The following is a 14,312-nucleotide window of genomic DNA, read 5'->3' as shown; positions in this document are numbered from 1 at the left end:
TCAGACTGTTTCTGTGTTCATAGTGAGAGCCTTCCACACGCTCGTTTTCAACACTTCCTCCGAGATATTAATCTCGCAAGGATCAGTCCTGCAATAAATATTTTACAGAGCAATCCGTGACTATGGGAACTGATGCCACCAAGTGCGTTAGCATCAGCAAGAGGAACAGCGGGGCCCCGAGAATCAAAGCTCAGCATAAGCACGGCAGGTTTTGCTGGATGAGGAGTTTTGCGAGGCAAGCCTGAGAGCTGCAGAGCTACAGCTCCGTGCAAAGGCTCTTGCGGGCGTTTAGCCCTGGAGTGGGCTCCTAAGCCACTGCTGGTACAGATCATGCCTGCAACTCCTCGTTTTTACATATGAGGATCTCCAGCTACCCTAAAGTCACTGAGGATGCGACTTTTTGGGGTCAGATGGGAGTTGTGCAGCCACTCTGCTTGGAGGCAGAGCCCTGCGATCCCCTCCTGCAGCCCTGCCCGTAGATGTGATTTTCCCACCAAGCTGACTGCTGCTTTCTATGGGACGCTCAAGAAAGATGCAAGTGGAAAAAATTGTGCCAAACACCTTCCAACTAATCTTGCCGGGGGTCCTGGCACTTGGTGGGGCTTTACCTGTCCCTGCTTTGCTTTGGTGTATCCAGGTTGCTGGTCTTGCCCAGTTTCAGCAGAACTGAACCGGCAGCAGCAGCAGCTTCCATCATTTTCGGGGACTCCTGATGGAAAAAAGGGACAAATCAAGTTCTCTGTCTTGGATCCAAGTGGAAAAAACCTGAACACCCAGCAAAAACATTGCATGCTGCCCTCTCCTTCTGACTCGTGGCACCTTTAGCTATTAGCGCAGCAGGGTAAAGACCTTTCACTCTGAATTTTTTGGGGGGGGGGTTAAAAACACTGTTACGAGCCAATCTTTCCATCATCATCATCATCATCATCTGTTATTATAAATGACTCATTTAAAAAATTATACCTCTATTCAAGTGTTAAGCTCACTGCTCATTCAGGGAAAAAAAAGGTTAAGATGTGGGATCCAGGCTATTAGGATCTGTTTCTTTTGAGTTCTGATCTTGCCCCAACATGTAAAGACAAGCTGTGCTAGAAACAGGCAATCTCACAGCCCGAGGGAGATGTCCAGCCCCGAGCGCCCAGCAAGCGTTACCTCTTCTTCATTGGCTTCGTTTTTGGCACCGTCCAACTTCTTCTTCTTGCTCTCTGGCATAAGGTCATCCAGGAAGCTGAGCTCTCGCTTTGAGAAGCAGAAATCCATGGCTTTCCGGACAAATACAAGAGCCAAGACCTGCACGAAATAGAGGGAAGATGCGGTGAGGCCAGAGGTGGTGCTACATCTCACTCCAACGCGGCAAACATCCCTGTGCCGAGCGGCACCGCCTCTTACCATCATGGGAAAGACGATGGCGGCACGGGACACCTTGATGGCCCAGAGCAGGATGAGGCAGATCAGCTGGATCACGGTGAAGAAGTGCACCTTTCGCAAGGGGACGTGCCGCAGGTAGATGAAATCCGGCTGGTGTTTCGCCGGCATCCAAAACAGCTTCAAGCGATCGAAGAACTGCAAAGTCAAAGTGGAAAAGTTGCCACCTTGGGACTGCGGAAAGCTTCTGGCCCTCTTGAGACGTGGAGGGAGTTTTCAGGATCTCGCTCGCCATGAGAAACCGTGGATCCCACTATGCTCCTCCTGGGAGCAGCACCCATTTTCCCTTCGCTCCAGCTAGAAACCAGCTTGCCCGTGAGAGCTGCCCACCCACGTGCAATTATGCCACGTTATTCTATGATTAGCTTGTCTTGGCCCACTGAATCCCCCAGCAAGGATTTCCACCAGTGGTAGAAATTGCCTTCCCTGTGCACTCAACTCCCCCATTTTCACCTAACCAAACACTGGCCTGCCCTAACCTGTGTTTAAACAGGGAGCGCTCAACTTGCCCGGTCCTCCCAGCCCTATAGACCTCCTGTGCCTCCTCCAATCTTTTTCGTACACAAAATATTTTCATTGCTTGCTTTCCGAGAGGTTTTTTTCCCATGCCGCTGCTTTTTTCCTGCTTCTACGGAGATGAAATACCAGGCAGCGGACATGCTGCACGCTGTAAAAAAGTCCGTACCTGAATTTCTCCGAGCGACGACACGCCCATGTAGAGAAAGACGCCGTAAAGCACAGGCATTGGTATAAACTGAAAGAAAGAATGCAATCATTTATTTTTTTAAATTGCATTTTCAGTAGTACCACTCTCTTCTACAGGCACTGCCTCAAATTGCCTACAGCTTTCCAGTTTCCACAGGGTTAGAGACGTGTCGGATTTTAACCAGCAGAGCTTTTGTGCCTGCGAGTGAGCTAACGCTCTGCTTTAGGCTGACCGTTGGAGTTATCTTTCATCAGCAGAATCCTATCTTCCAGAAAGGTTGGAGGAAAACAGGCGACCATGCTACCATATGCCACGTTCTGTGACGGTAGAAAAACCTTTCTCCTTATTCTTGTAGCAACAAGCAAAAGCGACGTGCCTCCTCTTAGCCTAGCGAGGAGATTATCTTGTGGGAGGAACACGCAAGGAAGCCCATGGAGATGATTTCAGTGTGTTTAGCTACTGGAACGGCTGTGCTGAGGCATTTGGGGGAGCAAATTGCCATCGATAACGTGCTGAACGGCTGGAAAGCGTAAGCGAGGAGGCTGCTTCCCACTGTGGGTCAAGCCCCAAGGTTTGGGATCACCTCCTCCTCCGCTCCACAGCTGCTCGGGCCTGGAGAGAGGGGACTGGTTTTGGGTAACCTCCAAAAAGCTCGTGGCTGTTGGGTGTTTTGCATTTTCCTCTTACCTTTAACACAGAAGTGAAGAAGACAGAGCAGCCCATGAGCACAAAGATCATGGAGCCAGTGACTCTCTGCTCTCGTATCCCCAGAAACTTGGGTTGTTCTCCTGGAGCTGCGCACTCAGACTCGACTTTGAGGCTATTCACGTGGGTGATGGACAGGACGGTGGCAGCCACAAACCAGGGCAGCCCCATCACGGAGCACACCCCGAGCATCACGGCCACCATGAAAAGGTCCAGGTGGTACCCACATCCTTTCTGCGGGAAGCAAAACAAGGAGATGAGCGTCCCACAGCACAAGAGCAAGGACAACGTCGCAAGTCAGGCTCAAACCCCGCTAGAGCGCAAGTCAACTTCTTGAGAATTTAAAACACGCCTCGGAAACAAATAAGGAGGTATCTGCTCTTTGTGCAAGCCCCTTGCATGAAAAGGTGGCAGTTCAGACAAAGTGGATTTGGTTGTGCGATAGCTACTTCTCAAAAGAAAAAAAAAAGACCGGGTTTTTTCCTTCATAAAGAAATTTCCACCACTTGCAAGTAGGATGTGACTCTGAGTTATCCCTGGCAGCGCGTCAACACAATTCGATCCCCCATCCACTGCTGACGTTTTAAAACAAAACCACGCTTCTCTATTGCTCCAAGATTAATTTGCTCCTCTGAAAGGCTGCTCATCTGAACTCCCTGTCGTTTGCTCCCTGTGTCATCATTAATGCAGGAGAGCATCCTGCCACGCAGCCTGACGTTTTCCCAAACCAATGCCTTCCCAAAGCATTTGGAATAGGAGCTTCTCCCCGTGCCTGCAGCCCGGAGTGAGTTGGGGATGGGCTCATCTCTTGCAGCCCCTTACCTTCAGCCTGTGCTCCTTCCTGTTCACAATAACAGCAGTGATCTGCTGGTCCATGAAGATCAAGATGGTGCAGAGCAGAGCTGGGATGAGCGCAGCCAACACCGTCCACCAAGGGTTGGGTCCTACGGGGTTGATGAACCACCCGCGGTCGTCTCTGGTAGGCTGCAACAGAGCACACACATCAGCATCATCTCCCAGCCCAGCCACCTCACTGGCTTTGCTTTTCCCCTCCATTCCCATGTCAGAGCACCTCCCAGCCCTGGCTTCACGTCACCCTGGGGTTCAGCACTGCCGCTGCCCTCTTTGCAAGCACCTACAGATACTTCTCCTGGAGGTATCTAGTTTTGGGGCTGTCTTCTCCTTTCCCGAAGGAAACAATGCGCTTGGAGGCAGAAGAGGAGATGGTCGCACCACCAGCATCTCCTCCGGACTCAGCCCTGTCCTGCCCCGGCATCACCTTGTGGCATCCCCAAGGGCTGAAACCAGCTCCCTGCCAAAACACCCCGTTACCTTGAACATATGGGGGACGTGGAGCTTCGGTGATGGGATCCCAATCATGAAGTCCGTGAGCACCATGACGACGATGGTGAGGAAAACAGCAAAGTCGCTTACTGTGGACCGTACCTGGGGCAAGAAACCAGAGCTGAAGGGGGCGTCGCAAAGGGGGCCACAACATGACATGGAAAAGTGAGGGACGTCAACGCCATTAAGACCGGTTAACAAAACCCCTCCATGCTGAGGACATGCAGCCCAATCCCTTGGTTAGATACCGTTGCTGTGTTTGTGCCTGTGAGATCTGGTGCCAGGCAATACAAAATGTTTAATTAGGTGGAAAAGGGTTGTCTTAGTTGAAACCTTAAAAAAAAAAATAAAATTACAAAAGAAGGAAGCAGATGTCTGCCACGACAGCCACGCTCACAGCTAAAACGGGAATAAGGCACTGAGGCATCATTTGCTCCTCAAAAGGAAGAAATAGTGTCGTTTGCTATGGCAGCTCCTCAGCTGAATCAGCCTTCCCCTTGAGCACATAATGCACAGAAGGTGAAAAAAAGTAACTGTGGAAGACCTGATTTCCCACTGCCTGAGCAAGAGATGGCTCCAGGACAGGTCGCCAGGCAGGTGGGAAATGCTACGATCCTTTTGCGCTCATGGAAATGAGTGAGGGACGTCCACGCTGATGGAGAGCTTGGCCTTCAAGGTCAACGTTTCCCAGCTCGACCGAGTGGTGGCAAATACTGCTTAGTGCTCCAGGAAAGCCATTTTGGGAAATGAGCGTGGAGACTGCTGCTGGCCACCGTCTTCTACCTACTCTGGTTGGGAAGTATCGGCTGGTCTTAAACTTCTTCAGTAAGCTCGACAGCACAAAGGTGGAGAAGAAGAGGATGCAGCACCAGAACAGGACGTCAGGCGTGTAGGGGCCATTGGGTCCACAGGCAGGTCCTTGAAACTCTCCATGCAAATACCGACATTCCTGGAGAAACAGAGCATCAGGACACAAAGGCAGTGCACGTGCGGCAAGGAAACCTTGCATAACGAGGGGGTTATTTCTGCTGCCGGTCAGAAATATTGTCCTGCCACCGCGTTGAGGAGGCAGACAGTTATTACCCACGATGTTGGGCACAAGGTGGACTGGACAAGGTGGACTCTCCTTCCCAGGACCAAGCGGGTTAAAACCACCCATTAGATGTAAGCAATGACTTTTCAGAGCAGCACTAGCACAGCTGGAAGCCCATCACCACCTGAAGGGCTCCGACTTGCGCACCACGCGAATGCCCCTGGACCCCGTGGCCGCGGCACGAGGAAGCAGTGGCTCGGGGCACTTACGGTCACCGTGAGGTTTTCCCAGGCGATGCCAGACACGTTGATCTTGTTGCTCTCCCAGAAACGCAGGGTTTCATTGCTGGGATGCGTCGGTGCCTCACACTTACAGCTGGGAGGAGAGAAGCCAAGACACGGGTAAGGGAGAGGCGATGCAGGTGCAGCCCTGAGCTCCTGCCAAGGGGCAGGGGCGTTTTAGGAGGAAAAAACCCACTAGTCGATGGTGAGGAAGTCGAGCTGGCTGTGCATGTGCACAGGGTAGGTCTCCCGCAGGTGACTCAGCTTCTCTAGAGCCTCGTAGATGAAGATGAGGCAGATGAGGGAGGCGAAGGCTTCTTCGGTGAAGCGGGTGATGTAGCACACCAAAGAGCTGGCGTCGGTGGCCACCAGCACGATGCAGAAGAAGGCGGTCCACAGCCCGATGCATGCCCGCAGAGAGAGATAGGAGAGCGTGTACTCCCTGGGAAACCAAAATAAAACCAAGGGTGGAAAGGCCAGCAAGAGGCTCCAAGTTGGGGCTTAATGATAAATTTAAATTGCAATAAGGGTGGTTCATCTCACATCGAAGTCATCACAGCAGAAGGACTGTCATGGAAAATACCCATTTCACATGAAAAACTCCTACTTTTTCAATGAAATCATCCAAACTCACAACATTTCAGCAGTAGACTATTTGGCTACCTGAGCAAACTGTATTTCCACTTCCAGCAACAATCAGGCTAAGAAGTGCCTTGTTTTGTACTCAGAGGGAAGCAAATCTTCCCCCATTCCCAAACCAGAGTGATTTGTCTCCTCTTCCTTGTGCAGCCCATCTTGGGCATCCACATCCTTGTGGTTTCTCCTCCTCCAGCTGCTTCGCTTTAAGCCTAAAACCCCCAAATGACCCCATCCATCCTTCAGAGAGCCAGGGCTCTCGCACCATCGCATACTAAAGCAGCAGCGTGCAGCATCTGTGACACACAAGACAACTTCAATCGAACAACTGCCGCTGAGAGAAATGAAAGACAAACATCTTTTCTCCATCCCCGCTGCCTTCTGAAGGCTCTCACAGCACCCGGCCGCAGCAACCAGCCTTACTTGCAGAATTTGTAGAGGATCTTCTCAAAGACGAGCACGGGTCCGGTGCTGCCGAGGATGGTGAGAGGTTGGCCAGCAAAGAGGGAAAACACCACGCCGGTCATGGAGGCGCCCAGCAGCGACTCCATGGCACTCTGTCCGGGGAAGAGAGGCAGCAGTGAGTACAGAAAGCATTAGGGGGAAAAAAAACCCAGAGCAAACTCACTGCAGCAAGGACTTTTGCATGAGTTTTATCCTCCCCCGTGCCACCCAACAGAGAGAGCTGCTCACTATGTGGCCATCGGTCGCCTCCCCCAGCAGTCCCCCGAAGGTGATGACAGGGGACATGCAGGCACAGTAGAGGAAGAGGAAGGACGCCAGACACTGCAGCCTCAGACCATCCCGAAAGTCGCTCCAGAACCACGGGGCTTTTCGCTTCACATCCAGGATCAAACCTCCAAAGAGCCTGGAAGAAGGACAAAATAGAGACAGTTCTCCTGCAAGACCACATGGACTTTTCTTGGCTGCAGAAGGGCAATCACAAGCATGGAGTAATTTTCAGTGCTGAAAAGAAGCCGTCTCCTTCTCCCTTTTTACACCCACTAGAAACTGAGGCACGCCAAAATGCCCTGTGTGCACTGATGCTGTGGCTGAGCCCAGCTGCCCACATCTCCCACCTGCCCAGCCCAGGGACCCAGCTGGGCATGTGGAGCCCCTTCACTGAACCAAAAAACCCCAAAAACCTGCTCAAAGGCAAGGTGCATGCTCAGATTTGGGAGGCAAGCAGAAAAAAAACACCCCAAACTATCAAAGCTTGCACCTTCCCGTCCGCTCCAGTTCAGGACCGCTGTGCTTCTCCGGCTCACTGTCAGAAGCACTGTCATCGAGAGCTCCTGGCATCTTCCTTTTTTCCTGTTCAAATGGAAATAAGAGAAAGACAGCTCTTTGTAACCACTGGCTTGTTTTGCTTCTGGTCTGGCCATGTGACTGTGTCAAACAGGGACCTTGTGAATCTGGAGCCCTGAACAGCATCCCCAGCTGCCTGCCGTCCTGCCCGTCCCCCTCGCACCTCCCTCCACCGCAGCACCCACCTGCGAAGGGACGTTTTTCGGGGGCTCGATTCGGATCGATGGATCCCACTCTCCAGGCGGCAAGACCGTGACCTGATCCAGAAACTCATCGATGCCGGCCACGAGGTCAGCCCGGTTCTTGGCTTTATAGGCGACGTCATGGAAAACCTGCCCGTAGGAGACAACCTGCTCAGAGGACAACCCATCTCGCATGCCCTAAGCAGTGCAATAAGCACTTGGCTAAACGCAAGATAATTTCCCCCAAATTTCCTGCTGGCAATGGCAGGAAGTATTCCCCCAAAAGGAAAAATCTGTCCATCGTGTTCCTTGTAATCCTCTCCTCCACGAGGCCCCCCATCCCCCATGGCACACCGCAGCCTGTTGCTTAAAGAGGACAAGTTTTACTGGCCCTGGCAATGCCACCACTGGGGACAGCGTGCTGGGGACCCCGGGGAGAAGGACGAGGTGCAGGATGCACCCCGGGTGGGATTTCAGCCTCCAGGATGTGGGGTGATGCAAACGTGCGTGTTTGCTTTGGGGTGCGAACGAAGGGTGGGCTATTTGGAGAGCTGCCGGCAGCGGGGACAGCAAATGCTCTTCCTCACTACTACAGAGACAGGGAGAGGTGAAGAAAGCCAAAAATGACCCAGAGATATCCCTTCTCACGTCGCACCTCATCCGTCATGATAGTAGCCATGGACCTGCCGATCTCATGGTACTGATGGGCTTTTCCTTCTGGTCCAAGCAAAACAAACAGGAACCTGGGCAAGACAAACAAAAGGAGAGAGACGAACGTGTCATGGCTCAAAGAGCACCCAAGGAAATCCCTGGCAGCTCCCAGCCCAGAGCACGGCTCGAGAGGGGACACGGAGGCTCACCGACTCCGGTGATGAATTGGAAATTCATCAAAACCCATCGCAAATTTCATTTTGGGGCCAACTCTCATTCACGTTGGCCAATGGGTTTAAAAGCTACAGCAGGGAAGGGGGAAATGAAGGCAAGGAGACGTGGCTGGCAGAAACGTGCTGGCTCCCGCTGGCCTTGTTCCCTTGGGATGCCAAACTGGTGCATGCCATCTGATGTTTTGTTGGGGGGGTTTGAAATAAAAACTTTGTGCTTCTCGTTCAGACCTTGTTGGGATGGGAACTTCCGTCATGCCCGAGAGGAGGACAGCCGGGGTCAGGCGGACAAATGCCATGATGGGCTGGCGAAGGAAATCCAGCTCTCCTACGAGCACGTTGGACGCTTCAGCCCCGCTGGGAATTTTCTTCATGAAGTGCAGCTCCGCCTGGGCACAACAAGCCATTTTCAGGCAATTACCCCAAAAGCAAAGCCCACAGCACCCTGCAGCTCCCTCTGCAGCCAAGGTTGCAACAGCAAATTCGGCCCTGAAGGCCTAAGAAAGCTATGAGTGTCTCACCTTGCTTAAATCCGTTGTGCTGGTCTCATGGTTCACCCCATTTTTAGCTTCCACAGTGGTGGGAGAAGGATGAGGGGTAAGTGTTTGAGCTGGTAGAAAAAAGAAAGACACTCAGAAAGACGGACAAGGAGCAATTGGGATGCTTCTCCTTTGCTAGGACAAACCTAATGGGGCCAAAGCCCTGCAGAAACCCTCATCTGCTGCCAAAGCCCTGCAGAAACCTTCACCGGGTGCCAAAGCCCTGCAGGAACCCTCACCTGGCTTGTCGAGGAGGTGCAGGTCCGACCCCTTCTTGCTCACATCAGCAAACGAGCGGAGAAGGTTGTTTCTTTTCTTCTCGTTCTGATGGTGGTGCTTCTTCAAAAGAACTTCTCCAATTTTTGCCCGCGTGCGCTCGTCAAACTCCGTGAGCTGTTCTTGCTGGCCCAGGATCAGATCTGAGCATGGCACAGGAAAATGAGGCAGGGTTTGATCTGTGAAGGAAGGGCACAGCGGCGAGCCAAGCTCGACCGTTCCCGGAGGGACGCGGCACCCACAGTACCTGCGATCTCTTTGATGCTGTTGGCACTAATGTCCAGCAGCACCGTGCCATTGATGATGCAGCTCCTCAGCTCAAAGAGGCTGTGCAAGGACAGCGTGGCCACATAGGGCTTGCTCCAGCGCTCGCCGCCGTCTTCCACGTCCTCCTCAAACTTCAGCCACCTGCGGACATCGGGTGCTGTCAGCCCCATTGCAAGGAAACAGCCCCAGCTCTCCAACCCCTTTAACAGAGCTACAGGTAGCAAGAGGAGATGGCTCCTCGCATCAGCACCTGCAGCTGCAAAAGCTTCGCGTCCTGCGGAGCGGATAGCAGAGCCCGCGTGCACTGCTGGCGCAGGGACTCCTCTCCCACCACAGCCGGCAGCAGGGATTTACCTTGCCGTTTCCTTCCACTCGGCATCTTCGCCCTCTTTCACGCAGATCTCATCCAGCTCGGTGAACAAGGCGTGAGGGACATGCTGCTCGTCCTCCTTGGTCCTGAGGATGAACTGCACCCGCTGGGACGGGGTGCCTGGGGGCAGAACACAGAGACCCGTCCCGTTACCACGCTCGAATATGGCCCATCACGCTCACATGCAAAGCGGGCATCAGATCGGCACCAGTTCAGCCACAAATATTGGGCCGGCCCCTCTCCCCTGGCTCTGTTGGGGCTTGCACAGAGCCACGGAGAAGGAGAAGCATCTATTCCACCCCTGCACAAGGATGGGCAGCTTTCCTTCCCCACATTTCCATTTTTAAAGCAGGCATCCCGCTGAGGAAGATGAGCCTAAATCCATTATACATTTAACTACCTCAAAAAAAAAAGATGAAAGTTTTGAAAAAGAGGGTCTTGTTAAATAATGCCACTTTCCCTCGGAAGAACAGCAAGTCACTCAAACTAGCCACATGGACCTGCTTGCAGAAGACCCCAGCGCCCATGTAGCCCCAAGGAGTTTAGTGAACGGGGTGGCGGGACTTACAGTGGTAGCCCTGCTCCGTCGGGGCACAGTCCTCCTCCTGTTCCCGATGCTTCTGCTTGTGGGGTCGGTGATGCCGGTGGCATTGCCCCACCAGCGGCATCTGCACGCCGGCGTACAGGGTCCGGTGGCCTGCAAAAAAGCAGCATTTGCATCACTCGCGATATTGGGGAGATGGATGACGCAGACACCACGGTTAAATCAGTGCAGCCGTCCCAGGAGGAAACACCAATTTTGTTTTCACTGGATCCCTGAATGTCACAGACCTCTCCTTTTTTCCAAGCCTGTTTTACTCGAACTTTGCAACAACAGAGCAACAACAAGTGATGGCTCCCCCAAAAGTGCCCTGAAAGCATCCAACGTCTTCTCAAATTCCAGCTTGGGCTGGCCAACACTCAGCCTTGCTCATTAAGCAGTGACAGAAGGGAATTCTTTTTAAAATCCTTGTATGGCACAAGGCGACAAGAGAAGATCCAATCAGTCCCATGATAAGGAACTCCAGAAGAAAAGAAGAAAAGCACAGCCTCGCGCCTGCAGCTGTCCAATTATTCTCCAGACCTCTCCAAGCCAGGAGCAGCCTCTGCGAGTAAACAAGCCGTGAATTATCCAGCCCCATGGCTAAAGCTCACACCGTGACCTCCGCGGGGGCTTTTTCCCTCTGTTGAAAAGCCGTAATATTAAAACACGTGAAAATAACTGTGCTGCTTTATTAAGAAGCATGGCACGTTTTGCTGCACATGATGTCACACCGAGTGAGGGACGTTGTAGGGACTTTGTGCAACGGGAAAAGGCGCCGGGCTGGTGGCCCCTCTACCAGCATCTCAGCAGAGACTCACCTTCCAACTCCTCCTTCTCATAGTGAATCTTGGCACCGTTGCTCCTTCTCCCCTGGTCAATCAGTGCCTCCTCGTCATGCCTCTGTTTAGCAATGAGAAGAAGGTAAAAGTTGGGGCTGGGCGTCTAGAGCTCCCTTGCGTCCTGCCGGCAAGTCTCCTTCTCTCTTAGATACCGTTTTGCCTCCGTGCTGCGACCAGGGACGCTAAACCTGCCCCTGGCAGCCCTCCCCAGTGCAAAGCATCTCCCCCTGCCCATCCTTCTGCCCTCCAGGGAAATGCCAATGGGATTTCGGGGAGAGTTTTCCCCCTGTTTGGGGGATGCTCAGCCCTTCGGCTGTGCTACCTGTAACTCTTCCAGAAGTGTCATTTTGTAAGCCCCGTTCTGGTTCATCCTCACGTCGGTCACCGGTTTGGGGGGATAATTGAACCTCCAGATCAATCAGGGGGCCAGAGTCCCCCGGGACACCTGGACAGCTCTCACCGAGAGGAGCTCAGTGGCACCCAGTGTGCACCAACTCCAGAGACACAACAAGTGACCGTTTATGGCATCACAATCGGTGATGCGTATCCAGGCAGTTATTTAAAGCCACGCACCCCAGGACTCTTCCCGCTTGGAAAACTTAGTGGATGGGGAGAAACCAGCTCTGTTTTGGGCAAAAACTAGCCGGAATAGAGAAAAGGGGTGTAAATGCCGCATCCTGCTGGGCCAAAAGGCATAAGCAGCGTTTGGGTGTATTTAAAAGCACAAGCTGCCAAAATAGGAGTGAGGTGCAAAGCCTTGGGGAAAATACGCCTTACGGGGCAAAATACGCATTAGGAGGAAACATAGGAGGAAACAGGACAAGTGAGCACCTCCGGCTCTGCGGCAAGATGCTCTCAGCGTCCCATGGCCCTTCTGTTGCAGCATCCTCGAAATCGCGGCAAGCCTTGCGCGGAGATGCCACCGAAGGAAAGGGCCCCGCTCAGAACTCACTCGGTCCCGGTTAGGCCACTCAAATGGACTCGGAGCGCTTATTTTGTTGAGGAAATTGCTGGAGGAGTTAAGGGTTTCGTAGAGCTGTGGGGTTGCGGACCTGTGGCCTTGGGATGGGATGGAGCAGGAAGGGGAGAAGCCTCCGGAAAGCAGTTTATCCCATCCCAGCATGGGCACCAGCACTTGCAAACGCTTTGCCTTCCCTCTCCGTCCTTCTCCGCTGCTGACAGGTGCCTGCAAAACATCACATTGTCAAAACTGGGCTGGGCAAGGGGATGCCGAGCTTTGCATCGCTCACTTTGGAGTTTTGGAGCAGCCAGAGTTGTTCCGCTTAGCACTATTTCCTAAGCACAAAGCTCCGGTTGGCTGCTTCGAAGCTGCTTTTGTTGGGAGGCTGAAAGCAGTAATTGCTTGTAAAACTGAAATCGGAAATCACTGGAGCAAAGGAGGAAGGTCCGGCTTTTCGGGGAACGGTTCTCTTTGCAGAAGGTGAGTGCCTTTTCCTCCCTTCTGTACTACCAATCTCTGAAGAAATCAAACCAGAGTAATGAGTGCTTGCTGACAGGCACCCAGCAGTCTGGTTTTCAGCAAATAAAGGGTGACGATTGGGCAGCCTCACTATTACAATGTGCCTCGTTCTTCTGTATTTGTCCAGACGAGCTCCCTTCTGGCTCTCTACCAGCCCACGCAGGGACATTGCCATGTCCCCCCCAGGATTTCTCGGCTGTCTCAGCCCAGAGACGGGCTGCACGGGGACGTGGCGGGGCAGAGTCAGGAGGGGGCCATGCTTCGGGCACGGTGCTGAGCCCCACTCCACGCTGGCGGCTGCGTGGCAGGAAAAGCCTTTGGGGACCTTCTGCCGTGAACCTCAACATCAGCTCTCCATCCTGGAGCTGGAGGAGGTTGAGCGAAACCTCGGGGCAGCACCACGCTCCCTCCCAGGAGCAGCAAGCAGGGACCAGGGCGGAGGCACGAACCCACCGCAGCCGAGCAAGACGTCGGGCAAATGATATGGGACGGGATAGTGCATATACCTGATGTCAGGAACAAGCCTGGCCGGGCTTGGCAGACCCCCTGAAACCCAAAATTATTTCTATGGATTTATTACGGCTTTTCTGGAGGATGCTCCACACAGTGAAGTACTTTGCAGGACACAGCCCCTGCCCTGGCCACCTCCTGCAGGGAGGCTGCCAGATGCCACCATGTGCATTAAACCACCTTTTCTCCCCCCATCCTTCCCTCCTGAGCAGATGGCAGTCGTACGAATCCCAAAGCACCCAAAGCTTCGCCTCCAACACCAAGCGGCACTCGGAAGGCACCTTCACCACTCTTAGGGATTTACCCACGCCGGCCACCCTAACAGGGGCCGACCCTGGGATCCCGCTGAGAAGGCAGAGTCCCAGGGAAGGTTTCCCATCCCTCTTTGAGGAGTTCTCGGGTGACAGCTCGAGCTGGCTGCCTCCGGAGAGGGACCCCTACCCCCACTCATGCCCCCCAATTATACCTGTACCACCCAGCACCCCATCCCCAGGTCCAACCCCGAGGCCGAGCCCTTAATTCTCCCAGAGGGACATCACCTTCCCTTGGCTTCCAGCTCCGGCCTGGGGCTCTTCCCCAGCCTCTCCCTCCACTTACTCCAAACCCCACCCTCAGCACAGCCCCACACACACTCCCCTCCTCCTTCCTCTGACCTCTCTCTTCCTTAATCCTTTCCTCACCTCCAGCACACTATACAGAGGGAGCCAGACGCACCACCTCCTCCACTGACTTCCCTGGCCAGGCGGGGACACGGTTGGAAAAATACTTTGGAATACCCGGAGCTGCTCAGCTCTTGCGGCCTAAGGCTTCAACTCCTTCAGCTGCTTCCGCCTCCCTTTTCTCGGGAACCGCTCCCGCGGCGCTGCAGGACAGCAGCTGTCCCCTCCGACAGTCACCATGCCACGCTGGCAAAAGTCAACCTACAGCTTGCAAAACCCCATCCCGTA

General features: G+C 53.5%; 1 protein-coding gene across 1 annotated transcript; it reads right to left on the bottom strand.

Moving 5' to 3' along the window:
* LOC132320351 (electroneutral sodium bicarbonate exchanger 1-like) lies at window positions 1-13,852 on the bottom strand. Its single transcript, XM_059832632.1, has 24 exons — window positions 13,832-13,852; window positions 11,355-11,436; window positions 10,522-10,650; window positions 9,938-10,073; window positions 9,564-9,724; window positions 9,280-9,459; window positions 9,023-9,111; window positions 8,733-8,890; window positions 8,276-8,363; window positions 7,624-7,770; window positions 7,353-7,444; window positions 6,824-6,998; window positions 6,554-6,687; window positions 5,691-5,936; window positions 5,483-5,588; window positions 4,968-5,129; window positions 4,169-4,282; window positions 3,659-3,820; window positions 2,819-3,070; window positions 2,111-2,179; window positions 1,390-1,563; window positions 1,153-1,290; window positions 609-709; window positions 1-88 (listed from the first exon to the last, which is right to left on the bottom strand). The coding sequence occupies exons 1-24, from the start codon at window positions 13,850-13,852 to the stop codon at window positions 1-3; spliced, it is 3,204 nt and encodes a 1,067-aa protein (XP_059688615.1).
* Between the last annotated feature and the right edge of the window lie 460 nt (window positions 13,853-14,312).

This window comes from Gavia stellata, chromosome 35, assembly GCF_030936135.1.
Source record: "Gavia stellata isolate bGavSte3 chromosome 35, bGavSte3.hap2, whole genome shotgun sequence".
Taxonomy (NCBI): domain Eukaryota; kingdom Metazoa; phylum Chordata; class Aves; order Gaviiformes; family Gaviidae; genus Gavia; species Gavia stellata.
The sequence above is the reverse complement of the archived record's forward strand: the minus strand, read 5'-3'. Positions and strand labels throughout refer to the sequence as shown.